Source organism: Drosophila guanche, unplaced genomic scaffold, assembly GCF_900245975.1.
Source record: "Drosophila guanche unplaced genomic scaffold, DGUA_6, whole genome shotgun sequence".
NCBI classification, from domain to species: Eukaryota; Metazoa; Arthropoda; class Insecta; order Diptera; family Drosophilidae; genus Drosophila; species Drosophila guanche.
The window spans coordinates 1,919,016-1,946,895 of record NW_022995757.1 but is presented as its reverse complement, the minus strand read 5'-3'; the positions used below and the strand labels follow the sequence as shown (position 1 = coordinate 1,946,895).

General features: G+C 41.3%; 1 protein-coding gene across 12 annotated transcripts in view; it reads left to right on the top strand.

Annotated features, from left to right (window-relative positions):
* Positions 1 to 27,880, top strand: part of LOC117590453 (Ca(2+)/calmodulin-responsive adenylate cyclase) — a 38,246-nt gene that overhangs the window by 4,192 nt on the left and 6,174 nt on the right. For 7 of the 12 annotated variants that reach the window (XM_034283080.1, XM_034283083.1, XM_034283081.1 and 4 more), the window contains exons 1-8: positions 22,430 to 22,630; positions 22,728 to 23,462; positions 23,659 to 23,786; positions 23,841 to 24,144; positions 24,213 to 24,500; positions 24,841 to 24,846; positions 25,932 to 26,180; positions 27,404 to 27,877. In XM_034283080.1, the coding sequence (XP_034138971.1) occupies positions 22,430 to 22,630; positions 22,728 to 23,462; positions 23,659 to 23,786; positions 23,841 to 24,144; positions 24,213 to 24,500; positions 24,841 to 24,846; positions 25,932 to 26,180; positions 27,404 to 27,877 (2,385 nt within the window). Of the gene's footprint in view, positions 1 to 22,352; positions 22,631 to 22,727; positions 23,463 to 23,658; positions 23,787 to 23,840; positions 24,145 to 24,212; positions 24,501 to 24,840; positions 24,847 to 25,931; positions 26,181 to 27,403; positions 27,878 to 27,880 lie in introns of those variants that run through there. The other 5 variants (XM_034283078.1, XM_034283086.1, XM_034283073.1 and 2 more) reach the window with 4 other exon arrangements.

The window sequence follows — 27,880 nt, the reverse complement described above, 5'->3', positions numbered from 1 at the left end:
AGGTGTAAAATAACATAAACGGAAAAGGTAATGGGAAAGACGAACGGTAGTTACTCTACCCCGTTTATGGAATAATATGAAGCGCTTTAATCTCTTTTGGAGGTGTAAAAGAGTTGGCAGAATATTCACCTCTACTCCTGTGCAAATTTTTTATATCACACTGCCCTATCCCACTGCTCTGTCTAGTACTTACGTTTGCTCTTTTTAATTGTGTTTCTCCTCTTTTCTCCTAGCCACTAATTAAGGGTCAACTATTAAGCAAAGTTTTTAACGCTCTTCCAATAGTTTTTCCATCCATTTGCATAGCTTTCAATTACCATTTATTTATGTGCATGCATGTGGAATTTGACATACAAATGTGGTAGGGTAAACGCCTAAACCTCTTTACACAGTCGTTGAAAACTTGTAAATTTGCTTTTTAAACGAACTTCGACGATCTTTAAATGATGAATTGAATGATGTTTCTCACACCCAAGTGGCAGTTTTCTCTCTACAAACGAATGAGCCATATATAGGGGAAGATTTGAAGCTACTCTTAGCCATATGTCTAGGGTTCCTCTATTTCTCTATTCCTCTCGAAAATCTTCCAGCATTTATCTAGATCTTTATATCGTTTTGCTGCCGCTTGCCGCTGGCTAGTTAGCTGAGTTGTGTGCCACATTTGGCGGCAAACAAATTCATTGTAGCGCCTACATGCCACTAATTGGCGCTTGAAAGAACCATATGGGGGCGTGTGCGATTCCTCATTCGATTGACGGATATGTGGGACAAGCGTTTAATAATCCAAAAGCTGAAAAACTGATGGAAAAATGATACTCGATTTTGAGGCACCCCCACCAGTCTATGCTCGATAATCAGGGCAACCCCGAGGAGAAGGAGGGTGCCACCACGAACCACCCACAGCAGAAAAAAAGGCCAACAGAGAAGAAAAAGACGTTAACGCAAATGTCACTCTTGACCCACAAATGGCTAACGAGAGATACGAGGCATGAGCCATGCAAATAGAAACAACACACAAAAGGTGACACAGATCTTGGGAGGGGCATGCCAGGGGACACCACACGTGTGAGAATATTTGCACATGCAAAATGTTTTTTAATTTTAATTAGAAATCAATTCTCCCTGAGAGAATTGCCATTTGCGACCCAAATAAACACGTCGATGTATCTGCCACCGACTGCAACGTCTGTGTGTGCACTGCGGCAGGTAAACTGCGGCTAGATAACCAGTTCTGCGATGCTCAAACATACAAAATGTGGCAGCAAAACACTTGAGAAAATTCTTGAATTGGATCTCGGAATGCAGAACCAAATGCAGGGTTTATTTTGGACGGGTTAACAGAGGGAGAATCGTTGTAAAATGCCTTGGAGAATCCGTGTGCTTTTTTAGGATACTGTTTTGAGATTACAATTAGTCGATACCGATCTAGAAGAGATGAGACACTCACTCGCTGTTTCCCTTGGAGCGGGGATTAGGCCTTGGATCCTGCGTCTCCCACTCCTCCTACTGCCCCTTAGTTTTGCTTTTACCGGTATTTGTCCAACTGAAAAGCCTTCGGATGGGGTGGGGTTTAACGTGCGCGTCAAGGCAACGTTCAGAAGCTGCGCCCAGGAAGCAAGAGTAGAAGCATTAATCCAGTGTAGAACGTGCAGTTCTCAACTAGGAGTGTTCTCTGTAGATATTTATTTATATGTAGTTGTTGTGTACCGATTTGTGTGCAGTGTGCGTAATGGTCTGTGCATTCTCAGGTTGACCCGAAGCTTCTGGGAAGCCATTGTTTTTAAATTTCTTATGCATGTCAATTTAGAAATTTGTATACATGAATGTGCATACTTAATCCTTTGAGATTGCCCTGGATAAGCCATATCCCACACATAGTAACAATCAAAGAAAAGTTGATTGAACTTTTCAGTCAAAAGAGTTTTGAGGTGGGCCCTCCTTTTATGGGATTTTGAGGAGTATTTAACTAGTAGAGTTTTGCAGTCAATCAAATCTATTGCCAGGAATTTCAATTCTAACAACCCCCCCCCCGCAATGATTGCAGCCAAGCTCCTTTTACATGAAGTTGCAGCCTCTGTGGTGGTGCCACTGCTGTGACTCGCTCGTAATCGTACTTCTATCTGTGTATCCGTCTGTCTGTTTGTCTGTTTGTTTGCCTCTGTGTCGCGTCTCGTCCGTCGGACTACTGTGGAATGTGTGCTGCTGCTGCTGCCGCTGCTTGCAATTAAAATGAACTCACGCTGGCAACCCTGACAAAAACGTGCCGGCCGCCCCGCCAGACGGGGCGAATGGGACAGACAGAAAGACGGACAAATGGACAGCAACAACTGTGTAAATGGCTCAAACAGCAGCTTGACGCCGTTGAAACTAAAAGTGAGATACTCCGTTGATACAACATAGATCGTATTCGAAGCTCCAACAAATAGCAACAAACTAAAATAAAGCTACTTACACCAAAAGCGCGCGCATTGATTTAATTTAAAATGTTTCTGTGAGTTTCAGAGAGGGGGAGACGGTGAGAAGTAGACCAGCTTGGTGAGGAGAGTAGTGGCACTCCCAGAAGAGTAGAAGAGTGCGTGTAGAGAGGGGGATTGGGTAAAGCAGTGTATGCATGTTTGCAGAGCAACGCAGTGTCTGGGCAACCAGAGGAGTGGGAGAGTCGATAGATGAAAACTAGAGTCCCGTGGTACAGTCAATCACATAAGATAACACGAACAGGAGAGGACAGGGGCTAAGTTTAAAGAGGATAGAGAATAGAGCTGGGGACAGCGCCGAAGCATAACAAAAGCTGAGCAGCAACAGCAGACGACGCTGCGCACGCGTCTCAAATTTGTTCGAAATTCGAAGCCAAATCGTTGCGACGCCTCCATTTCGTGTGTGTTGTGTGATGGTTTGCTTTGGAGCTAAAAAATGTCTCAACATGTTGAACATTTACAAAGAAAAAATGTATGGGCAAACATTGAACCATTGATGCTCTATCGAGCTAAGAGAACTAAAGAGATGGAAGCATAGGAGCAATAGAAAATAATTAAGAAAGGATACAAAGGAAAGTATGAAATATCAAGATATTTTTCTACTGAGTGATGTTTCGTTTAGGAATGTAAGAAATTAACTTTTTAAATCAATGAAATATCCCATCTTTTTTCAATGGAAAAGCAGCAGAAAATTATAACGTGGATGCCAAGAAGAAACTTTAAAATAAAGTTAACTCACAAATTGTCAATTTGTACATCAAATAGATTAGTAAATGGATATAAATTATACCATCATCGGTTAGGGTACCCAAAAAACATTGTTTACTTGTGTGTTTACCCCTCGCTCTTGTTGTTAAACAATTTAATTATAACTTTTATTTGCAATTTGATTTCATAACAAAGTCATAAAGCGGTCGGGTAGCTAGAGCGTTATAGGCTCTGGATCTGTCTCTGTATTTATTCATTGTTTCGAATGTTTTTCTAATTGCTAATTTGATCGACATGCCAATGATCAGGCTTTGCTTTGCGCCATTCAGCAGCAGCAGCAGCAGCATCGATCAATCAATGCCATCAATCATGCATGCAACGAACGATAGAGAGATGTGGAGAGCACATCACACACACACACACACGCAGAGAGAGAGATGGAGGAGTGACAGGCAGCAGGCTTTTGACAGTAGAATAGACACACAAACACTTTATTCAATGAGTTTGAGGAGACCTGCAATTAGTTGGCTCAAAGTGTGGCAAAGTGTCTTCATCCGCCTCTTTATTCACATTTGATGGACAGACTGAGGACTGACCAAACAATTATCACACACTTTTTTACCCCATGAATGAATGGAATCGTAGTGCCTCTCCACTCCCCACTCCCGACTGCCCCGCCACCACTTGAGTGAGGCCTGCCCTCCGCTGCTCACGCTCTTCAACTCTTTTGCCTCTAGCCTGTTCATTGGCCATTCTGCCCCTTGGGGCAACACTCGAACCTGTCAGCCATTCCCCTTGAGTTCTGCTTCTGCCTCCTGTTGGCGTCTCCTTCAGTGTTTGGCCAACACTTTGGGGGGGGGGGGCATAAATGAAATTAGTTTTGCCAAATGTCAGCAGTGGATATAAGGCTTCTGGTGTTACTCCAACAAAATTTTAATTGACTTAACTGGCAGTTAAACCCATTGGAATAAGAACAACTGACTTTTATACAGTTCCAATAAATGGGTGAGCGAAAGGCCAAAGCGAAAGGAATTACAAAAGGAAAAGTGGATATCACATTTTAACCATTTAAAACCAAGAAGAAAATACCACTAAATATAAGAGATATGCTCGTACCATGTTTGGTATAATTTTCAAATAATTTACATAATTTAAAATGTTCTAATTTCCTATAATACCCCCCACACTTTTCAAGCGATGACTCATCCATTCCAAAGTCTGTTTATAGCTATCATCCCCAGCCATTTCCTCCCTCAATGCCCCTCCCTGTGCCACAACCCATAATCCAATTTGATTTAAAAATTTGTTGATATCTCTTTTTTCTGCAAAGATAACGAATATTCCAAACAAAAATAATTCAAGTGAAGCAAGCCAGAACAAAACGTGCGGTGGAGGGAGAAAGAATTGTATGGAGGGGGCAGAAAAGGAGGCGGCAAAGTAGGTGGGAAGATCATATGATAATCCCCCGGGCTTTATATAGAGCCATTTAACGATCCATCCAAAACGATTCGTTTATGGGAAGCAATTAAGTGGAAGAATCATTGCGCGTTGACGGACAAGACAACATTTGACGACACATACAAATTGATTGATTAACAAATACGTTTTGATTCCTGAGATTCGATTCGATTCGATTCGATTCGATTCCACCGGTTCCAATCCCTCGATCCACAAGGGGCGCACGTTCCATCGTTCCACACAAAAAGCAAACAATATTTTTCCATAGCACGCAGATCTATTAATAGTAGGTACATATATTTTCATTATTTTTCTTGAGGCCTTTTTGGTGGGGTCTCGTAAGTACCGGGGGTCTCTTTATTCGATTCCCCCTTTTTTTTTTATTTTCTTGTATTGTTTTCGTATTGCTCTCATTATTAGTGTGACAGACAAGCGTGAAAGTCGGGCCCGTGCGGTGTCCTCAGATGTTGCACACATGTGCTGTTTGGGTATCCAAAGAGATGAAAGATGAAAGACGCGATGAATTTTGTGTTCTGTAATCGAAAACAAATTGAGTTTTGTTAGCTTGTTAAATGATGATTAAGTTATGATACATACATGTACATATGTAGATACATGCTGCTAAGGAAGCTCCCTTAAGAATCATAGTGTTTGCTTTTCTTTTGACATTTTCATGCCTAAAACTATAATTAATATTTTGCTGCACTCGTTCACTATGTGCTTCTTCTCCACCATAATAATAATTCGTTTAATAAATTTCATCAAAAAGGGTAAACAATCGGAACGAGTATTTTTCTACACTTCAACGAAAAAAAAGATAACTTAATTCCGAACTTAATTTCTTTCGATTGTGTGTGGCGCCCCCCTCGCCCAACCCTCGCACACGAAATGATAATTGACTTCCACTTGAAAATAAGCTAAAAGATAATTTATTTATTGTTTACTCTTCGAATCAGATTTGTTTATGCGTTTATGAATGGTTTAAAACCCAACGGTTTGCAAGTAAAGTAAAATCCAATATTCGGGAAATAAAGGATTGAAAACAATTCTGTCCTCTCGGGGTATGCAACTTTTATGAGAAATAGTGAGCGTTGGGGAGAGGCCTCCTCTGCAGAGGTCTCGGACTTCTGTCTGGTGCAATTTCTTTGATCGATTGGGTGCTGAGGTCAGTGAACTCTTTGACCCCTTGGAACCGCTAAAGAAATTTCCATGTGCCCCTTGGAACCTACAGGAACTGCAATTTGACCCCTGGAATGGGCACTCCCTTTTGCTTGTTGGAACACCCTCTGGTACCTTTCCTTTTGACCGTTTGGAACAGGAACTGCGACGGAAATTATAATGTCTCTACCTACCTTCCGATGTGGCATGAAAATGTCTAGCCGCAGGATGAGCAGAAGGCACCTCCGTCAATGACAGTGGACCCTAAGGAATGCATCGAATGCATCGAAAAAAATGGCATATCCCCTCACAGTTTTCGCTGAAAAGCGAATCAAAATCACTGCATTTTCTATTGACTTATATTCGAGTGGTGGTTGGTTGTGTGGACACTCGCGGGGTGCCCAAGGGGCGCATGTGGGGTACACTTTATAATCAGCTTTCGAGTGGGGCCGCTGCTGATAAAACAAGAAAATATAAACAAAATCTGAAGTGATGAGGCCCGAACAGCAGAGAATTCACATGCAATCGTTTTATAGCAGTATAGAGATATAGGCAATAGCTATAGCTACAGCGTTCCATAAATGGGTCTATATAGGTTATATACTTATTCTCTATAAGTGTCCCGCTTAGTTCAAGATAGAGAGAGAGAGAACAGTTTGCAAAGGGCATGTTTAAATCGTATGCCATTTGGTGACGGTTGAATGAAATGATTATTGTGGTGTGACGTTTTACAGATTTCGATTCAATTAAACTAGGATGTCTCCACAATCTAAAACTCACAATTATAGGGTATAGAAACAGAAGATAGACCAACCAAATTCGAACTAATACAAAATAAATGCCAGGAAACACAAAATAACCACTCTAAAAATATCAAACAATTACCAGAGAATTCTAACAAAAAGTAAAAGATACAAAAATATACAACAATGTAGGAACTTACAAAGAACTTACACCTGTCTTCCCTGTCTAGACATCAATCGATTACTTACCGAGCATCTTCCTTTCGTGGAACTCCTTAATAAAGGATCTTTTTCCCCTTCTTATAATAGTGTGTCTCATCCGCTAGTGATAGCAGGAAACCTTTTCCTATAGAGATTCCCGATTGCAGGGCCCTAAAATTTATAATTGTACAATTTTTGTGTTCTTATTTGTGTTTGTTGTTGTTTTTTTTTGCGGGGGGTCAGGAAACTCTTCTCGCTCTACTACACTGAATCGCTTAGAGATAAGACGAGAGACGTAGAAAGTACATAGATAAGGAGCGGAATCAGCAAGAGGTGCTGCAGCAGAGCTGGGTGTATACGGAGGGGGACGGGTTGTGACCGAGTCTTGTCGTTGTTTGATCTGATAATGAAGGGAAACGCGGAAAACAGGGGGCTCAACTTATTATAATTATCATTGATGTCTCTCTTCCGCGACGGCCTGTCGTTTGTCGACTGCCGATTTTCGTCTATCGTCTGTCATCTGTCGTCTGCTGTTTTTTTGAAGAGGAAACCTTTTATCGATTTCGCCATAATATTCGTGGGGAGTGATGTCATGACAGGGGGAGAATAAGTAGACACTAGAGGCAGCAATGAAAGGGAAGGGGGGAAGAAGCGGAATATCTCGATGGGGAAGCAGCCCACTCTCTGGATGTGGGAAGGCGGAGCCGTCAAGGTCAAGTGGAAATTGCGTGCCGCATGATGCAACGCTAAAGGCAAAACCCATAAAAGCCCCCCAAAAGCCCAAAGCCAAAGAGTTCTCGCGCGTTAAGCCCCGTCAAAGGCCAGGGGTTGGTTTGGCATTCGGTGATTGGTTCTCGGGGGTGGTAGTGGGTGAGGGGTAGCGGCAACATCACACTTTAATATGTATCTAGAGCAGAGTGCTTCTATTTATGGATACGTCTGTGTACTTCGTACTCGTACATTTTAAAAAGGCTGAATATTTGAGTAGAAAAACAGAAGAACTATTTCGCGATAAGGCGAGGTACTTCTTTAAATAATTGTAGAACAACCAAAAACCTTAAAGTTCTACTAAAAACGATAATAACAGTAAATACCAGAAGAAATTAGAAATGTACTGGGAAAATAAAAAATGGATTTGCAAATTGTATGATGGGTAAAGTTTCCCATCAGCTTCGAATGGTCCCACCCATTGTTCTGTGGCATAAATTACTTTATTGACAGGATTTTCAGATATTCATTTGATGAACTTTTCATTGGTTTGCAAAATGTGGAGCCACAAATCCCTCAGAGGGAGCAAAGAAGGCGTCAATAAAACAACTTCTTTCGCAATCTGAAATGAAATTGTGTCCTGGCTTACAGGGCTTTCTATGTCCTACCGTAAGCAAGGACTGCAAAGCCGCCACGAAAGGGTCATCAGCACCGCTTATAAAGTGCTTCAAGTGGTGTGCTCCTCCTCTGTGTGGCAGGTGGGGCACGTGTCCGTGTTTGTCCGTGCTGTTTAGAATGTTTCCAAGAGGAAAGGACACTTTGCCGCATAACTGGCGGCTGTTTCCTGCTGCTGCTGCCGCTGCGGGTCGCTGCACTCCCAGAGACAACTGCAATTCATGTGGCATGTGGCAAAGACTCGGCTTAAACTGGTTCAACAACCCATAACAGTTTGCTCTGTATGTGTTGGCTGTGGCATAGAGCATGTGGCGGCTTTTGAGTGGCCCTTTTCAGATAAGAACCATTCCGGAGTATTCCAAATTGGTGGCAGGACATTCCGTTTGGGCTGGACTATTGCGGCATGTCCCTGGACACTCTCTGTCACTCTGCGGCTTCCCTTTTCTCTGCCGGAATCCTGCGGAGGAGCCCTGTAATTCTCAAGTTCAAGGACCACAACCTGAAAACAGTCTAAATGTCAACAGTGGAGAAACTTGTTCACTGCAAACACCCCCGCATTCCTACTTTCCTTCCAAAACGAAAGAAACCTTAACTTTGGCTCCTCTTAACACCCAGTACTCAAAGACTTTAGGGCATTATTAGTTTTGTGGTCCGCTTCAGACTCCATAGAGTATAAGTATCAATGATCAGCATCAACAGCCAAGTCGATATGCCTGTATAAGATCCAAACAACTTATAAAAATTACCATATGTATATAATTACCATACCATTCCATCGTAATAATAAAATACAAAAATAAAAGAATATAATAAAATATCAGAACAATTTCCTAAGCATTAAATAGATTCTATAAATATCATTGTAAGAACATACAATTTGTGACGAATTTCAGAGCATCTCACAACGTTCCCCCTCGTTTTTACAATTTTTGGTTTTCTCTTTGGTTTTGTTTTCTTTTTGTTCCTCTGTTTATTTTTATTATTTCTGTCTTCCCTTTTATTTGCATTCTCTTGTGTTCATATTTGTCTTTTGTTTTTGCTGAAAAATGTGTGAACAGAAGGGGGAAACAGAAGTCCACAGATGGGTGTCCTCTGGACACAAGATGTTCCATGAAAAGCTCTCGAATGAGATGGATGGGGCTCTGGCGACAGTTCTCGAAGAGACAGTCCGTCCCTACATTGCGGGAACTCAATCTGCTGATGATGGAAACGGATGTCCAATCAATCGACTGTCCGCTTGTATCATTTTGCTGAACCATGACGCGAATTCTGATGAATCGCTTAATTATTTTCCAAGAACGTCTCTTTTAAATTGTCTTTGCTTTGATTTTGTGGGCTTTGGCTCTAATTTGTTACTTTTGTTGTCAAGCCAGCGTCTTAATAACGGTCATGTTTGCTTATTAATGGAATGGTTCTTAGTTGCTTGCTTACTTTACTTGATTTTGAAACCACATATTTTATTTTGAGTAATGGATAGAAATGAAAGAATAGAAGGTACACCAGTCGAGGCGGGGATGGAAATATATTTGAAAATTATCTTTAATAGGGTATATTTTCTCTGCTTGCATCTCGATATTTAATGGTTATATTCCATGGAATTTGTTGTGTATAAAATTCCATTGAATTAGCGTTTGTTTCTGGTTTGGGTTTTTTTTCAGGTTTGTTTTAAGTTTTGTTTTCTGTTTTCGTTTTTTCAGTGGAAATAGCAAATATTTAAAAATCATAATGGGCCCTCCACTGACCCCCACAGAGAGTGTGGGCAGCAAGACCTACACTTTGCATCAGGTATCCAGATGGTGGTGGAATGGGCAGGGCTTCGGTTTTCCAGTCTTTTGTTTGCGTGCCCTGTATTGCAGAGGGGAACAGAGGAAGGGTAGCTACAGAGAGGCAAACAGATGGTAGCAAAGATGAACAGTGCATTTGGATCCATAATCCTACTCGTAAGAATATGCATCCAATGTGCCCTCTCCTGCTCTAATTTCTCCTCCACTGATTTTTTGTATACAACACCACAAATACACCTTACAAATGGCAGAAAAATATTTAAAAACGACAGAAGATATGTGTAAAAACAAAAAGGATAAGAGAAATAAAATAATTTGACTTATTTCGAAGTTTCTTAGATATGGAAACACTGAAAGTTCATCCCGTCAGTGTTACGACTCACGACTTACGACTTACGACTCTGTCTCTTGTGTCCAATACATCGGCACGTTTAAGTTTTATCTAATAAGTATCATGGATTACTACTAATACTAATTACTAATAATAACTGTTTGCCCATTTTTTAATGCGATGCCACATGGCGTCGTACATTTTAATGGGATGCCACATCGCTCACATCTGACTCTCGCTCGGCACTCGCTCGGGGGGTTATGACATCGTTTAGGCAAAGAGTAGGAGGGGAAGAGTAGGGACACGGGTACGAAGGGTACGACTACTCCGTGTTGTCGTCAGCAGAAAAATACACGTCTTTAAGAGACTCACAAATTACAGTTGTTTGCAATTGTCGTTGCGATTATCGTTTAGCAGACAGCAGACAGCACTCCAATGATTATAGGGAACACACGATACGAGAGTGCGCGAGTGCCATTAGGTTTTCAAAGTGGTTTTCTTGATATTACCGCATCGATGATAGATCGTGCAACTTCCGTTTATAATATTATCTACATATGAATGTGCATTTACATATATTGTGGAATAATGATAGGAAACAATTCAGATTAAACGATCTTTAAATTGAGGCTAAAGTTCTTTCTGTTAAAGGTCTTTATAACGATCTTTGAAACCATTTAAGCACGTTTAAAGGTCTTTTGGTAGAAAAATCTTGTTTTTCCCTTCAAATTCGTAGTTTGTGATGGTTTTATACACTTTTATGGAAATATTTAAATGCACCATTGCAACTAGTTAGAAATAAAATATATATTTTGAGGGTAATAACCTGTTGAAAGCAGTAAGTGCAGTTGAAATAAATTCTCGGGTGTTAACTATTAAATTTTATTGATGGAAAAAATGTTCTTTTATGTTCCTTAATGACGAATTGTTAACCCCAATGATCTCTATCGATTGTGCATCATATATTTCAAGATTAAATCGTATTTTTAGAGAGAAAAAACCCACACAATCTGGTATTTATTTCCACAAATGAATATTATAAATGTTTGTATGGCGTCGTGGCCTTTAGTTGATAATTCCTTAAGACAACGAAGGTGTTTCAACCGATCTAAAGATCCGAGGGAGTGATCATGCATGCATTCCCGGGCTCCCCCACTTATAGTGGAGGCGTTGTGCGGGACAGAAGGACAGACAGACATTTAGTTCCTCTCTACCCCCTCAACCAGCATGCATCGAATGAGAGTGCCTGTCCAAACTGTCATTTACAAGGCGTGGCGATTGCCTTGAGAATCATTGGCTGTCATGCGTGTCTCGTGTAAATCGCCGAGACTATATCTCAGATATTCTCAATGTATAAATGCATTCATACATATGTACATACATAGATGTGTATAAGATAAATCAGACATATAGAGACAAGGAAAATAATTCAATCGCTTGTATTTTAATAAGAGGAATTTAAGGAATTGAGAGCTCAAGATTGACATACAGACACAGTTACTATGCCCTTTAGCTCCCTCGTTTCATTTCATCCATTTCTACATCAATCTATACAGGACCCTAACTTAAGGTACCACAGTCCGACACTCTCTATTTCTGTGCAAATGATGATCCATTTGATGATCTACTGCTAGAACTGGAACTAGAGGGCAATATTAACCTTGTTTCGGCCATGTACATTGCCTTGCTGACTGCCTGAAGAAATATTTAGCAGCCAGCAGATCAGATCAGCTCCAAAAGCAGATATCCAATGTATTCTCCGTCTGTCGATCTCTTCTGCTCTTCGCTTCCGCTTCTCTATGGGTGTAGCGGAGGGGAACGAGAGTGCATCCTCTTTGCCATCTGCCTGCTATATGAGAGAACCAGCAACACTTTTGCATCAACATATGTCCATGCAATCCACTCTCCAAAGAAGATTACTCCATCGCATTTTATTTCTACAATTTTTTTGTTCCGAAAAAAAAGATGTTTCTGAATATCAACGTTTAATTTTCAAGCATTCAGTCCTCCTGTAGTCTGGTGAGTTTCAGCAGCGTCTCCTGGGGCTGGAAGAACCCGTAGATCAGCTCCCCCAGCCGATCGTAAAGGGACCGGGCGTGTATCAGGTTCGAGACGACCTTCAGAAAGGAGAAGAGCCTCAAGGGCGCGGGCGCCAGCTGGAAGATATCTTCCACGAAGTGGCCGTTGTCCACCGTCTGGGGGTAGATGTCGACGAGCTCGCGGAACAGGACGCAGGGTATTGTGACGTGTGCCATGAAGTCGCGACGGTCCTCGAGGACATAGCAGAGGACGAAGTAGCGGCGATGCTTTGGCTGGTGCCACAGGTACATGTGGAACTGCAGAACGGCGGCGAACCAGAAGAACACTCGCAGATCCTCCATCCGCGGGATGGCTCTACTGTTAATCCGATCCACCAGTTCCCCAAAATGGTAGAACGCCTCCCTCGCTCTCACCCCCTTCAGATTCTGCTCCAGTTGGGCGCGAGCGGCCATCGAGAACTCGGGCGGTATCGGCAGGGGGCCCATTAAGCGGGCGAGAGTCGTCGAGGATTTCTGGTGCATGTTCCTTGCTTCCTCCTCCTCCTCTTCGAGTATCCTTTGATGACGGATAATTTCCTCCTCGTCGAGCTTCTCGCGGATTCGGCGTCGGACCTCCATCATGGTGGCATTCAGCAGGGATCTGGTCCCGTCCTCTGCCTTCCTCCGATGTTGACTACACGCTCGTGTGGCTGCGTGCCCTGCCTTGATCTTCAGCTCCTCGCTCCTCCCGCGCCGTATATTATGTGTAGTGCGGAGTAGGGTGTGGGGGGAGCGCGACTCTCGCACCAGCTGCAAGCATCCCGGGGAACTGTCGCGGGGGCACTTGGGACTCACTATCTCCAGATTGTTCAGAGAGGAGTCTGATTTTGTTAAAGAAGACATTCTTTTAAATTCAATTACTGTGAATCGACTAAAATGGTTTTAATATTTTGACATAAAATACTTTTCGAGGCCTGAAAGATAATACAGTAGTTGTGGATTGCTGTTTAAAGGGTTCGTACCTAAGATGATACAAAATAATACAAAATTCGAAGGAGAAGCATTTGCAAATTTATTTTCACGCGATCTTTTTTACGACTGGATTATTATTTTAATGCATTTTCCCATTTAACCACTTTTTGCATCACATTACGAAGGCATCTGAAAATGCAGCCCGTGGAAGAGATTTTCTTTCTAAGGAGAGAACTCTCTCAATTTCACGCCATCGATCGTTGTTTTCTGTATTTTTATGCCCTCCAGAAAAGGAAAATCATTCACGCACGATTAACAAATTGATGGGCCACCAACCCATCATTTTGGGGCATTAGCGTACAGAGGAGGAATGTGTTAAAAATAAAATTTGTATTGATTTTATTTTGTGTGTGTGTGCGATGGCCTTTCGGGGTAATTTGCATGCCCCATGGCCCTTGCCTTCAGCTGCTTTCGGTGCCCCTCAATCGCATCGCGTTCAATCAGCAGCCGAAGACCCTCAAAACCCTCTTCCTCCATTCCATATGCGCCCCGTTCCATCCATGCCCCCATGCCCTCATAGTTCCCCCATTCAGTCATTCATTGATTGCGGATGCAGAGCCACACGTTCGTATTCGTTTCATTCGATAGGCGATACGCGCCACTTGTCCTACGATTTTTACATATTCCCAATGCGTTTTGCATTGGATACGGATTTGGACTTTTCGCAGTACTGTGTTGAGTATTTTTGTGCGTTTAATTAGCCACGAAAAAAATGCCATAAAAATAGCAAATCGCAAAAACACAAAACTGGAAAAATCGGTCTTTCCACCATTAGGAATTTCCATACACAACCACTATCGGCCGACCTCCTTCTGGGCTTTAGAATTGTATGGAACGATCAGTGGATCATCGCTCAATGGCTATGAGGTACTTGGACACTGAACGAAAATTATGTGTTTGGATGAAAAAAGATAAGAGCTTGAAGATAAGATTGAAACTTAGAAAAATGGGTCTCCAAAAACCCACATACAATTAATTTTTCTTTCGTATTCTTAAACCGAATTGATATTTTATTGTTAATCATTAATTACGTACTTATTTCTATTTAATGACTTAAATATGTCAAATCAATCATTTTTTGGTAAACAAACGCGAAACAAACATTAGACTAAATAATTTTAAGAATCATCCTGTGATTATATTGTTTTTTGGTCTCCAAAGAGTCGTTTTTGTTTTTGTTTTTAGTAAGACAATGTGAAATTAAAAAATAAAAGGTCTCAACATTCAACAAACTCTTTTCTTCTCAACTTTCGGTTTTTAATCAGTAGTTTTCTGTGAGTGTAAATGGAAATCAAGCGGTTTATGAGAGGAAGTCAGGGAGTGCAGAGGGAGTGTAAGAGTGCAAAAGCATGTGGAGTGGAATGGTGTGCATTGTGTATATATACTTATTGTATCAGGTGTGCAGGTGCATTGCACTGGAAAAGAAATTGTAGAGGCACAAGCAAAAGTCTGAGACACAGTCATAGCCCCGGTGGCCGTGTAATAGAAGCCTGGAACCTACCTGCAATTCGCTGGCAGCTGGAGATAACGCGACGACGCTGCAGACACTTGCAACACCACCATCCCCGCTATAGACATCCCGTCTCCCAAAGAAAAAGAAGCTCCTAAAGTATTTTCATTGTCTGATAACAGCGGTAAAATAGCGATGGAGGGGTGGGGAGTGAGTGAGAGAGAATAAAACAAAGACAGAGATTATGGAATAATAACCTGGAGATAGTCGTATATTCCACACCTATATGAAATCAGTAAAGAAAGAAGCTTAAGGTTTATGTTGGGGATCTTATTCACACGGAAGATAAATCCATTCGACGCCTATTTACCTGCCATATGTCTGTTTGTTGTTTCTTTAGTATTTATTCGTAAATATAGAGAAAGTCCGTTTCCTCCCATCTGCACTTGCACCTCCACTTCTCCAGGTGAGCAATGAAATGCGAGAGCCGAGCCACTGACTGACATCATGGTCCCACCTGCACCCAGCAACCTGCATGTACCCTGCTTATACTGTAGAAAGCTGGGCGGATAAATGATAAAAGGTTACGGGTAGAAACTGCATGGACGGTATAGGTTTAAGGTTTAAAACTTAAGAATGTGGATATTGTATTTTTAAGGAAATTTATGAAATTAAGTCAACTGATTATCTTAGCTTATTGCTTTTAATTGTTATACCCGGTTCTCGAATAGTAAAAGGTAAAAGTGCATGTGCATATGTAACGTACAGAAGGATATATTTTTGATCAGTACCAATAGCCGAGTCGAAATGTATAACTACGTCTGTCTGTCCGTCCCTATGAGACTATCAATAGACGAGCCTATGTCTGTCTGTTCGTCTGTCCGTCCGTATTGATAAGCGCCTGGATATCAAAAAGGGCCATCAAAAAGGGCGAAAATCTGATGAAGATAAGAGAAAATGCAATATGCAATTCCGTAGAGACTGACTATATTAATCAGATCACCGAATTGGGATTAGACTGGGTTATAATTGTAGCCAAAATAAAGAAGTTCATATCCAGTGGCTACCCCCTCCCCGTCCAGCAGCTTTGCTCATGCTTGCTTATTGTTGTCATTCTTTCTCGCTCTCGCAATCTGCCTTATGCAGTGTGCGTCACTGGGGGAGTGTGGTGAGCTATAAGGGCGTGTTGGCGGGAGAAGTGATGTAGATGTACATAGTTGAAAGATGTAGAAAGAATTTAAAAAGTCAAAGGTAAAGCTTGAATAAAAAAAACAGGTACAGAGGTACAAAGTTACGTTACTACTGAGTACCAGGTATACAAGTTGAGACGCGTAAGAAGCGTCTCACACGTTCCTCCTCGTTTTGGTGGTGTTTTTTGTGTGTACATACATACATACATATGGTACATATGTATATAACGATTTTTTGAATGTACATTTATTGTTTTATTAGTATTTGATTTGTTATGTATTAATTTTGACTCGTTTTTTGAAACTATTTTATTTTAACTTTATTTATTTATGTACATACATATGTACATCTTTGTTATATTTTACCATACTTTTTTGTTTAATTTTTAATGGTTTAATTTCTTGTTTTATAGAGATAAATAAATCTTATTTTGAGATTTACTACTGATAGTAAACAAAAGAAATATCAAGCGTACGGAAGAGAATTTTTTGGTCAGATTCAGGATGGCTATAGTCGAGGCACCCATTACCATTGACACTGCCGTCCTTAAAATGGCACAGATATTAGAAATGTTGGAAGTCAAGCTTCCGGCTGCGCAGACTGTTGAGGCCATAGAAGCACTCGTTGAAGAAGCGAATGAATTAAACTTGGAGTTTGAGCAGATAATGGCCATTCTGTTGGCTCAATTTGAAAGTGAAGAGCTCCAATAAGTAGATACATGACACAGTCATCACAAAAAAATATCATCGCGATGCAAATGTCACACGAACGCAAAGAAAAAAAGAGATGTCATTCATTTAAATGTAAACGAAGAAAAAATAAATGAAAATTTGCTTTGCGGGGATGGAGTACCTATAAAGGCTGCGTATTTCGTGTGGGCTTTCCGGGCATTTTCCTCTATATTGATATCTTTATGGTAGACATGCTTTGTAGATTTCTTCTATATTCTCTATCTGTACTGCTTAAAGCTGGGGCATTCTATTAGATTCTACCTCCTTCTAGATATAAATATCTTGTAGATCTTTGTAGCTTAGATCCCTTTGTAGTATATATTCCTGTATCTAGATATTCCTACAAATATATCCATCCTATGTTCATCCCTTTCCTTTGCCTTTTGTCCTTCCACTTTCCCTCAAAAAACATTCACCATATTAACATACCATTCATAAACAATCTACATACACATTTAATAAGCCAAAAACCCTAAATCCAATTTCCATCCACATACGATCACTCTCAATCCACACATACACATGTAATCAACATCTTTCGGAAATCCTTTTGCAACCATCCCAGTTTATGCTGTAAACTCCGCACCCGCAATGTATTAGTTAATATATCAATACAGTACAAATAAAAAATTCTACAGTAAGTATTCGACAGGGCAATTGGCACGTTCATGCCACCCGCCTGCACATCCATCCATATTCCCACATTGGAGCTTTATTTTCACACACACATGCTAATAAACATGCCACCCCCACCGAAAGCCCCAACAAATAATGGTAAGGGGGGTGGAATGAGAATGGGCGGCTACAGGGAGAGAGAGCTGTCCCTCACACATGTGAGAATTCCTTTGTCGCGACAAAACATTTTATGTGGCGCCAGTCTCCAAAAGCCTCTCATCAAGCCTCCATTTTCGAGGGTCAATTTTGTTGCAGGACACAATATTCTGTGATAACGAAATTGATGTCCTACATTAAATGGCTATAAAAATGGGTCGGAAAAAGGGGAAAATCCCAAAGGGAAAATGAGGAAAACATTTTCGAAGACTGAGCGAGATACTCGGTAATCAAATTATTTGTAGACTCTTTTTGAAGTGGATGGCAAAATATCAGCAACGGACCCGCTAATTGATTTTGTCTTTCCCCCACCTCTCCCCATCGCTGACACAAAAAGGGGCAAATTGTGGGCGATTGCTGTCTGCTCTGGTATATATGAAGACACATACATATGTACATAGATGGATGGCTGTGGATACATGTGTATATCATGTACAGATACAAAATATAATTAGTTTTTGGACCGCTGCACAGAATATTCTGTTGGCTTCTGAAGCTTCCGATGGACAGAGATTGAAAAAAAAAAAAAATGTAATAATGTAGAAAGGAAAGGAATACGCTGTTGCGGAAACTACATTTTCCTCTTAATAGAATTTTCGTGCAGAGAAAATTTGGTTAACGGCCGCGAAACGAAATGTGCACGAGAATTTTGACTGTACAAATACTCGCAGGTTTTTCGGACTGCTGCTGTGAATTTGTATGATTGATCGAAGAAGTGGGTGGATGAGAATGATCAATGGATTGGAGAGTGGAATCCATTAAGGAATATTTTAAATAGCTTGAGCGAATTTTGTAATTATGTATTTAATATATATACCTCGTAGCCTTTATTTATATTTCGACCTGGCTTTATTCTTTAGACAATTATTTTGTTTTCATTTCAGGTAATTTTTTGCATTTTCTTGCGAGAAAGATTGTATTTCGTCTCACTTCGTATAAGAGAATCTAAATGCCTTATTGTGAAGGCCTTCTTAGAACCTCAGCATTCCACAGCTTATACCACTGGCTGCAAGGACTTGATTTTGTTTTGTAAATTGTTGCTGTTTGGATAACGATAGTAACAGATCAGAACACAGAGCACGTAGTAAGAACCCTACTGATTGAAATGCATCAAAAAAATTGGATCAGTTAATCGTATTTTTCAATTTGCGAGATACGTAAAACAGTAATAAAATTGGTAATTTTTTTTAACACAAGTGGCCAAGGTGATGGTCAATTTGTTTTCAAATGCAGAATGCTAAAAACCGCGTTTTTGTTTTAATTTTTATAAAATAGGTTTTTGGCAACAAAAGCTGTCGTTGGGACCGTAGTGCGATGTCAAGACTCCTCTTGAAAAAACTAAGATATTAGCCACCGTTCTAACGTAAATATGTACATACATAGATGTACATACATACATCCATATTCATTCATGCATTTAATAATCTTCGATCAATCTTTAGTTTTGCAGAGCTAATAGTTTGTAAAATACTTTATATGGCTTCATTTGAAGAAACACTTATATAGAATGGATTTCCCACATTTCTTCATTTAAGAACCTTGGTCATGAATGAAGTTAATTTACTTTTTGTAAACACCTCCATAAAAATAGCAATTTCCCAAAAGGTTTTTTTTTCTCAAACTTTGTGCTACTTAGAACAACTTGAAATGAAGCCCCAAATCCCGTCGCAATCCCGCCATTCATTTAGCGGGGGCCCATAAAAACCTTTTCAAATGGTTGTCGTTTCTATACATACTAATACATAATAATGTACATACATATGTACATATGTTTACCCATTTTTCTGCTCCTTTTTTTTGCTAAATATTTTCTGTTTGCGTCATTTTCCACAACTGTTTTGTTGCTTCTACTTTTTGCATTAGTTTTTCTATGGCTTTTCCCTAATTTGTTTGTCGGCGCCAGACGAACGACGACGAAAGCGAAAATTGGAAATGGAAAATTTGATTGATTATATGGGAAGATGATGATGAATGAGCCAGAAGAGTATGATGCTCTGTCAATGATGATCATGATGTTGATGATGATGAGGCTCTGATGATCATGATGATGATGATGATTAAATGCAAAATCCATCAGAAGTGTTGCAAACTTAATTGCCGCCAATTGATGGAGAGAATCGATGGAAAATTGAGAATTTATGAAAAAATCATTTAACGAGCAAACATTCTATAACGAGAAATCACTGAAAATTCGACTTGTAAATGCAGTTTATATTTTGGTTACCCTGCATTTGTAGGTTTAAGGGGTATTATGTAGCCAAAGGAAAAGGGAAGGGAACTTACCGAAAGGTGGAAAATAATTCAAAGACCACGCATGAAAAGAAAAACAGAGAAATAGATACCAGAGGGAAAATAAAGGTAAATAAATTAACGATAGAAAAGTGAAATATAGTTAAATGATTAAATACAGAAAAGGTGATAAATATAGACAGGTCATTAATTGAAAGCAAATCAATAAAAGAAAGACTAATGATGGAAAATATAGACACGCTCCCAAAGAATTGCACTGAAATCTGCTCAGTGGGCATCCACTGGTCGAAAGACGATGCTGTTGGAGCTCTTTTCAGTTCCCATTGATTGACACTGAACTTAACCGCTGCCCCGCCCTTTTGGTGAGAGGGCGCTGTCTCGTATATTTGGCAGTGAACATCTTTGGACTCTGAACTCTTTCAAGTGGACCTGTCGTCGTTTTCTAAGAGGAGAATGCGGTGAATGATTCGGTGACTGTCCATCTGGCGGATAAAATCAAGCGGAAAACACAAGACAAATGTCATGTTTTTGCACCCAAAAAGAACATTTTGACAGAGACGCTGTGGGTGATGATCCCCAAGATGATGAACACAAGACAGCCAAGAGGCGGTGGATTGTGTGCTCCTCCTACGACTGCAATATCTTCATTTGATTCAATCATCAATCATTTCGCATGCATACAAAGTGCTTGTTCTGCGAAACAGCAGTAAATATTCACTCTAACAATTTATTGAGGTAAAAGAAAATTTCGCAATTGGGTTTTCCTGCTTGCATAACTCACTGAAAAACTGTGTGTGCCGCAAATAGAATTGGTTTTTTCTATTTTTTGTTTGTTTTGGAACAAACATATATGAACATACACACAAAACATTGGAGCCATGGACTCTCGACAATATTTTTGAAAATATTCACGTCTCATTATATTTGTAATTGTCTCTGCGAGAAATGCAAATTCGATAATTTCGCACACATCAGAGACACCAGCATTGAACAAATATTAAATGATTCGCCTCCAAAAACAAACAAGCGGCTCCCCCAAACAAATACACAACGAAAATAATCCAACGATTCTCCGGACATTTGACACTCACATGGAGGAGTGACTGAGTGAATGACTGACTGACTGACTGACTGACTGACTGAATGAAAGAATGAAAGATCAGAAAATTAAAACAAAAGATCTACAACCATCCATATACATATGTTGACATCTAATTGTCGGGCCTGGATCTTCGGCAACTGTTCAAATACCCATGTTTCCACATATTTCGAACACATTTATTGTATTCATGCTCGTGTTATTCGTATGATCGTTGAGTACTCAAGTGTTGGGTGAGTTTTTGGGGAAGCAAACACAAGCCACAAATGAATGCGCGGGGATCAATAATCCTCTGAAGACAGTTCGTTGTACCTATGAGATCATCTGTTGACATTCAGTAGATCATCTAAAGATAATGAGCAGCACAAAGATCACTGGGAGATTCATGTGTCAGTAAATCTTCATTAGATCTCCAATAGATCATGTATACGCCATGTTGTTTTTGTTTGGACTATAATTATAAATATTTTTGCTGTGTATTTATTTGTTTGGGGAGCCGCTTGTTTGTTTTTTTAGAGGCGAGTCACTTAATACTTTTTCAATGCTGGCTGGTGTCTCTGATGTGTGTGCATTTTTCGTATGTCCAATATTCGCTTGTGCGTCTTCCTGGAGTAGTAACTTGTAAATACAAAAGGAAATCGTAAAAGAATCAAACATAAGAAGTGTTTCCGTTTTGGTCATTCATTCTGCGAGCCGTGGTAAAGGAAGCAATCGGAAAGAATTGGAAAGGAATTGCAAGTGGGTTAAATAATATGTGTGAAAAGGATGAATGCACGAAAGAACTTTAGTAGCGACTGGAATTAAGGAAACGGGATAAAGGGCTTTCATGGAAAAACACATCATGGCACCTTTTATCGGTCTACACCTAATTCCACATCCATCCCACACCATACCACGCCATACCACACCCAATGCTAGAGTCACTGCCGCTGCTGCCGTTTCAGACGAATGTCTATAAATGTTTTCATGCCTAATTGATTTAACGTCTCTCGCTCTCGGACATCGAACGTTGGACATCGGACATTGCGTCCGAATATAGACATCGATCCATACTGTTGCTGCTGCAGCAGCAGCACTCGTTAAAGCTCGACTAATTACGGATTTCTAATTTCGAAATGAATTTGTGCATAATATTTTAATGATTTCAACGGATTGCCGGCATATAAATCGTCATTAATCTTCCATTGAAAATGAAAGAAAGACGCGCGCGAATACTATTCTCAGATTCTCGGACACCGAAGTGCGTTGGTTGGGCTGTTGGGTTTTTTGTTCCTCTTCTTTCGGGGTTCTTTGGTGCTCTGAACATTGATTGATTTCACACGCCTCAGCTTTTCTCTGATTATTTTTAGCATGTATTTTCAGCGTGTGAAATGTGGAAGGGAAATTGTTATTTTTAAGGCGCGGGGAGGACGACGAAGCGCCACGACACGACACGACACGACACATTTTCCTCTCCAATGAACAATACACTTTCAAGGTCACTCATGGACTCTCTTCCTCTCTTTTGCAGATCAATCTTGTGCCCGAAGGGTGGAGGAGGAGGAGCTGTGCAGGCTGCCGCATTAGCGGCGGCGGCAGCGGTGCCGCATGGACCATGCCGTGAAGGCAACGCGTGGCCGCCCGCTCAACACGCTCCGCTTCGAGAACGATGAGCTCGAGTGCCTCTACCAGCGGTACACGCTCAAGCTGCAGCGCTTCTCGGTGCTCGGCGTCGTTGCACTCGTTGTGGTGCTATGCGGAGTGATGGCGGCCCTCTCGCTGGCCTTCAACAATGCGGCCACCTTTCATGTAAATACTGACAAACAAAACTGATTTCGAATATACATAGTTTCCATCATGCATTAAACGGTTTAAACTATTCCCTGAAATCCCATGTCACACACAGAACATCTTCAATTCGATCGTTTGCTTGCTATTCGCCGTGGTGCTGATCCTTTTGCAATGTTCGGTGATCAAGGATCACCATTTGCCGACACTGTGCTACGGGATTCTACTCTTTACGGCCAGCATTTGTGTGGTGTCCATGCCGACGCTGGGCAGCGTCTTCCCGGTGGACACCAAGGAGGTTATGGCCGAGGGCGTCTGGCAGATTGTATTCGTCGTATTTTTGGCCTACGCCATGATGCCGCTGCAGATCTGGGAGGCTGTAGCCTTCGGCATCACCCTGCCCTCGGTGCACATCAGCCTCACAGTCTATAAAATTTTCACGGATGCCCTGCGATATCTGGAGTACAACCAGCTGATTGCGAATATTGTCATATTCATTGGCGTAAATGTGGCAGGGCTTGTGGTCAACATTATGATGGAGCGTGCCCAGCGAAGGACCTTCCTGGACACGCGCAACTGCATCGCATCTCGTCTGGAGATCCAGGACGAGAATGAGAAGCTCGAGCGGCTATTGCTTTCTGTCCTGCCCCAGCATGTGGCCATGCAGATGAAGAACGACATCCTCTCGCCGGTGGCCGGACAATTCCATCGCATCTACATCCAGAAGCATGAGAATGTCAGCATTCTCTTTGCGGATATTGTGGGCTTCACAGTACTCTCGTCGCAGTGCAGTGCCCAGGAGCTGGTGCGGCTGCTCAATGAGCTATTTGGGCGATTCGACCAGTTGGCACATGTAAGTAGATGTCTGCCCGCACTCACACGTTAACTTAAAGAGAGCATAAATCAATCACAAGTATCAGTTATTCCATTGGGTAACGAGTGCCGAATAATTTGTATGCAATTAGTAATGGGAGATTTATAGAATTAAAACTTACCCTTCCTCTATTGTTTCTAATCTTTTTGTATGTATATTCGCTGGCCCACCTTAGGATAATCATTGTCTGCGCATTAAGATCTTGGGCGATTGCTATTATTGTGTATCGGGTTTGCCAGAGCCCCGGAAGGATCATGCAAAATGTGCAGTGGAAATGGGACTCGATATGATCGATGCCATTGCGTATGTACTTTTCGAATAAGCTTATAAGATTGTGGGATAACCCTTTCCTTCCAGCACTGTGGTTGAGGCAACCGATGTTATACTCAATATGCGCGTGGGCATCCACACGGGCCGGGTGCTATGCGGCGTCTTGGGTCTCCGTAAGTGGCAGTTCGATGTGTGGTCGAACGATGTGACCCTGGCAAATCATATGGAATCGGGCGGTGAACCGGGACGAGTGCATGTCACACGCGCCACCCTGGATTCGCTTTCGGGCGAGTACGAAGTGGAGGCCGGACATGGCGATGAGCGATCCTCGTATCTGCGCGATCATGGAGTGGATACGTTTTTTATAGTGCCACCACCGCATCGTCGCAAGGTAGTTGGAGTGTCTTTTCTTTCCCTTAAGTATGGATATCACTCCTCGTTTTTGTCTGACTTTTGCAGCCCCTCATGCTCAACACTCTGGGTGTGCGCTCGGCGATTGGCAGCAGGCGCAAGCTGTCCTTCCGGAATGTCTCGAATGTGGTCATGCAACTGCTGCACACGATTAAGTTCTCGGAGCCAGTGCCGTTCTCGAATATTGCAACCGGATCGTTTCCGTCGGCGGCCAATGCTTTGGTTGGCGGTGCCGGTGTGGGTCTGGGCGTTGGTCTGAGCGTGGCACGTGGCAGCACCTGTGAGGCAAGCAGCGGAGGCAGTGTGCAGGCCGTCTCGGAGAAGGGTTCACGCAAGGTAGGTTTCACCTTCTTTCGGATGGAGTGGATTGAATCGTTGAGAAGTTCCAGTAGATCGATTTTATGTTTCGGTTGAATTTCTGTTTCTGTTGCCGTAGCTCCTGCATGTCCGTGGGTCGTGGGATCGTGGGATCGTGGGGTTGGGGTCTTATGATTTTCCTGTGGCTTGATGTACAATTTTTCATTTCTGTACCGAGTGTCCTGTTGTTCCTCCTTCTCCCCCCGAAAAGAGTTGTCGATTCAAGTCGATGGGTAGTGTCCGAAGGTCGCTTGCTGTGTAAAACTGCGATTCCTTTTGATTTTCGTTCTTTGATTTCTTTCCTTTCGTTTACTTTCAGGATGCGGTAAGTTTTGCCTTTCGCCCAAAACAAAAGAAAATATAGTTTAAAGTAGTATTCGCCCTCTCTGTAAGGATCTCCTCGCCCGTTGAACCCTCCATTGATTTCCTTCTCCTTCCTTATTTCTCCGAGTAACTTTTCCGTTTGTTCCGTTTGTGTGTGGGCTCTTTTTTGTTTGTTTTGGTTTCTCGTAGTGGCATTATATTATCCATTCAATTGTATATCTGATGTAAATCTATCGTATATCGTATAACAAAACAATTAGATAAATAATTAATAGTGATGTGGATGCTGGTGTCTACTACTAACAACAATTGTGTGGCATACATATGAAGTGTATATTTTGTATTGTACTTATATTTGAGCAAAACGATTCGTTGCTTCGATGTTGTGTGTAGTTTTGATTGTAGAATATTAAATATAACATGTACATTTGTGGGACATCAAAATTGGTTAGATATTTCTTCATTGAATACACACACAAATACAGACACACACACTACACGCACTACTCCGGAGCTGAAATCAGAAAAGAGATCTCCACCCGAGGGGATCTTCAGGGAATTATTATTTCTTTTAGTTTTTCAGATCCTTCAAGAGTTTTCTAAGCTTTGTGCTATCAAAGATTATAGTAAATAGAGGTAGAAAAACACCTTACTCCCTCGTTGTCTTCGTTAGATTTAGTTGATGCGACAATTCCAATTTGTCCATAATTTCTTTTATAATCTTTGTGGAAAATCATACATCATACGTTTAGCTCTGAGTTTTCTATAATCTTTGATACTATACTGTATTCTATGCTCACTCTACATCTTACTGCTAATTAATCTATCATCAGCGTTTCTTATGTTTCGTTAAGATAATGTTTTCCTTATACTTTGCGCCTCTTCCCCTTTCGTACTCTTTTTCCACCTATTTATCATTCTCTTAATCTATTAATCTGTATTTCTGGCTATAATTTATGCTTAAAAACTACTCCTATGATAAGCAATATTATCTATCTTTTTGTATCAATTATATACATAAATATTTTAGATGTATTACGAATCTATTTTGAATATTCCTGTGTACTTCTCTGATCTCTGATTTAGGTAATCCGTCTGCAGAAAATCTTGCATGCCACCCCGCCACCGCACGCTCATGGCATGTCACCCATGGGTTATGGTAGCGTTGTCGGCAGTGGTGGTGTCGGTATTGACGGTGGCAGTGTCGGCTGTGGCAATGGCAATGGCAGTGGCTGCGGTGGGGGTGGCAGTGTCCAAGTGACCGTAGGCACAGATCCCAACTCAACAGCGAGTACGATTAGTCGCATTCATAGGCACAATCACAAGAACAATAAAGTGAGCAGAGCAGCAGCCAAAAACAAAACAATCTATAATTTTTGTTCATTCGTTCAGTCGTTCGTTCAACCGTTCAATCGTTCAATCGTTCAATCGTTCGTTCAACATTCCGATTCATGTTTCGTTCAGTTGTGCTGTTCCACGTTTCGTTCATTCTACGTCTACGTCTTCGTTCCTTCGAATATGTGTGTCGTTTCATGTTGCAACCACTCATTTCAGTACAGTTGTGGTCCGAATTCTCAAAGTTATGTGTATGTTATCGATGTGCATGACAATTAATACTAAAAGTTAACAGAAATAAAATATTTAAAAAAGAATAAAAAACAGTTGGGTTTTTAAAATGTTCTTAAAAGCAAAACTACTCAAAAAAATTCAAAAACTCATAAAAACCACTCTTCGTTAAGTTATTTTTGAATCCAAAAATTGTTTAATACTTTTAAAATTTTTAAAAACGAATTATTCTTCAAAAATACTAAAAAAATGCTCTTTGTTAAGTTTTTGATATTTAGAAATACTTAGGAAATTGAAATGTTATTAAAAACTCTACAACTCTGGCCACAACTGTATGCAAGTGTCGTTTGTGCATTCGTTAAGTTATTGCTTTTGCGTTCGTTAAGTTGTGTGCATCTGCGCGGGCGGGGCGTGGGGCCTTCATGCAACGCTTGTTTCGTTCAGCATCGCTCAGTTTCGTTTCGTCAAGCCTCTGATCATTCGACATTCAGCGTGCATGTTATTAGCTATTTTTCTTGACGTTCATTCAGTCTCGTAAAGCTCTCTGCCTCTCACTCTCACTCACACTCATACTCTATGTCTCTGTCATACATGGAGCATGCTTACTACAATCGTTCGTGTCGTGTGGTTCCCAGTAGCCTGACCAGTAATCCAGTATCAAAAATCGGCTCGCAGTAAACCTCCTACCCGGAACCGCATGCCGTAGCATCTCTAGCATCTAGCATTTAGCATTTAGCATTTAGCATTTAGCCGCCCCATTTCGTAGCATTTAGCATAGTACATAAGTAGAACAAAAATCTATTTATCTCTCTAAAAATTCAGCCAGCAATCAGCAGTCAGCCAGCGACCAGAAAACGAAAACCCATCCGGGAACAGTAACTACAACTAACCGAAATACCATTTTCTTCCTTCCTTCTTCCCATTTGCTCCTGCCTGTTGCATACAAAAAACAAAACAAAAAAAACAAAAAACCAATTTACAAACACACACAGTCACAGTCCAAGGTGGCCGACAAGTTCAAGCGACCTTTCCGCAAACGGCATTCCGTGGCAGCCCATCATCAGCCCACGAATCGAGTGAATCGCTTCCTCTCGCAGGCGATCAACGCCAGGTCCGTGGACTGCGACAAGTCGGAGCATGTGGATCGATTGACGTTGCGATTCCGCCAGAGCGACATGGAGCGCGAGTATCACAAGGATTTCGATTTGGGTTTTACCACCGCCATGGGATGTTCCCTGCTGTTGCTGATACTCGGTGCGGCGCTACAGGTGACAGCCCTGCCACGGACACTCATACTGCTGCTGCTCTTTCTCACGGCCTTCATTTGGGTGAGTGCCATTCTGATGTTGCTGCTGGCAGTGCGCCTCAAGTGGATCATATGGGATATTTCGGAGAGCTTCAGTCTGCGTATGGCCATTACCATATTTACAATCATTTTGATTTATTCGGTTGGACAAGTGAATGTGGTA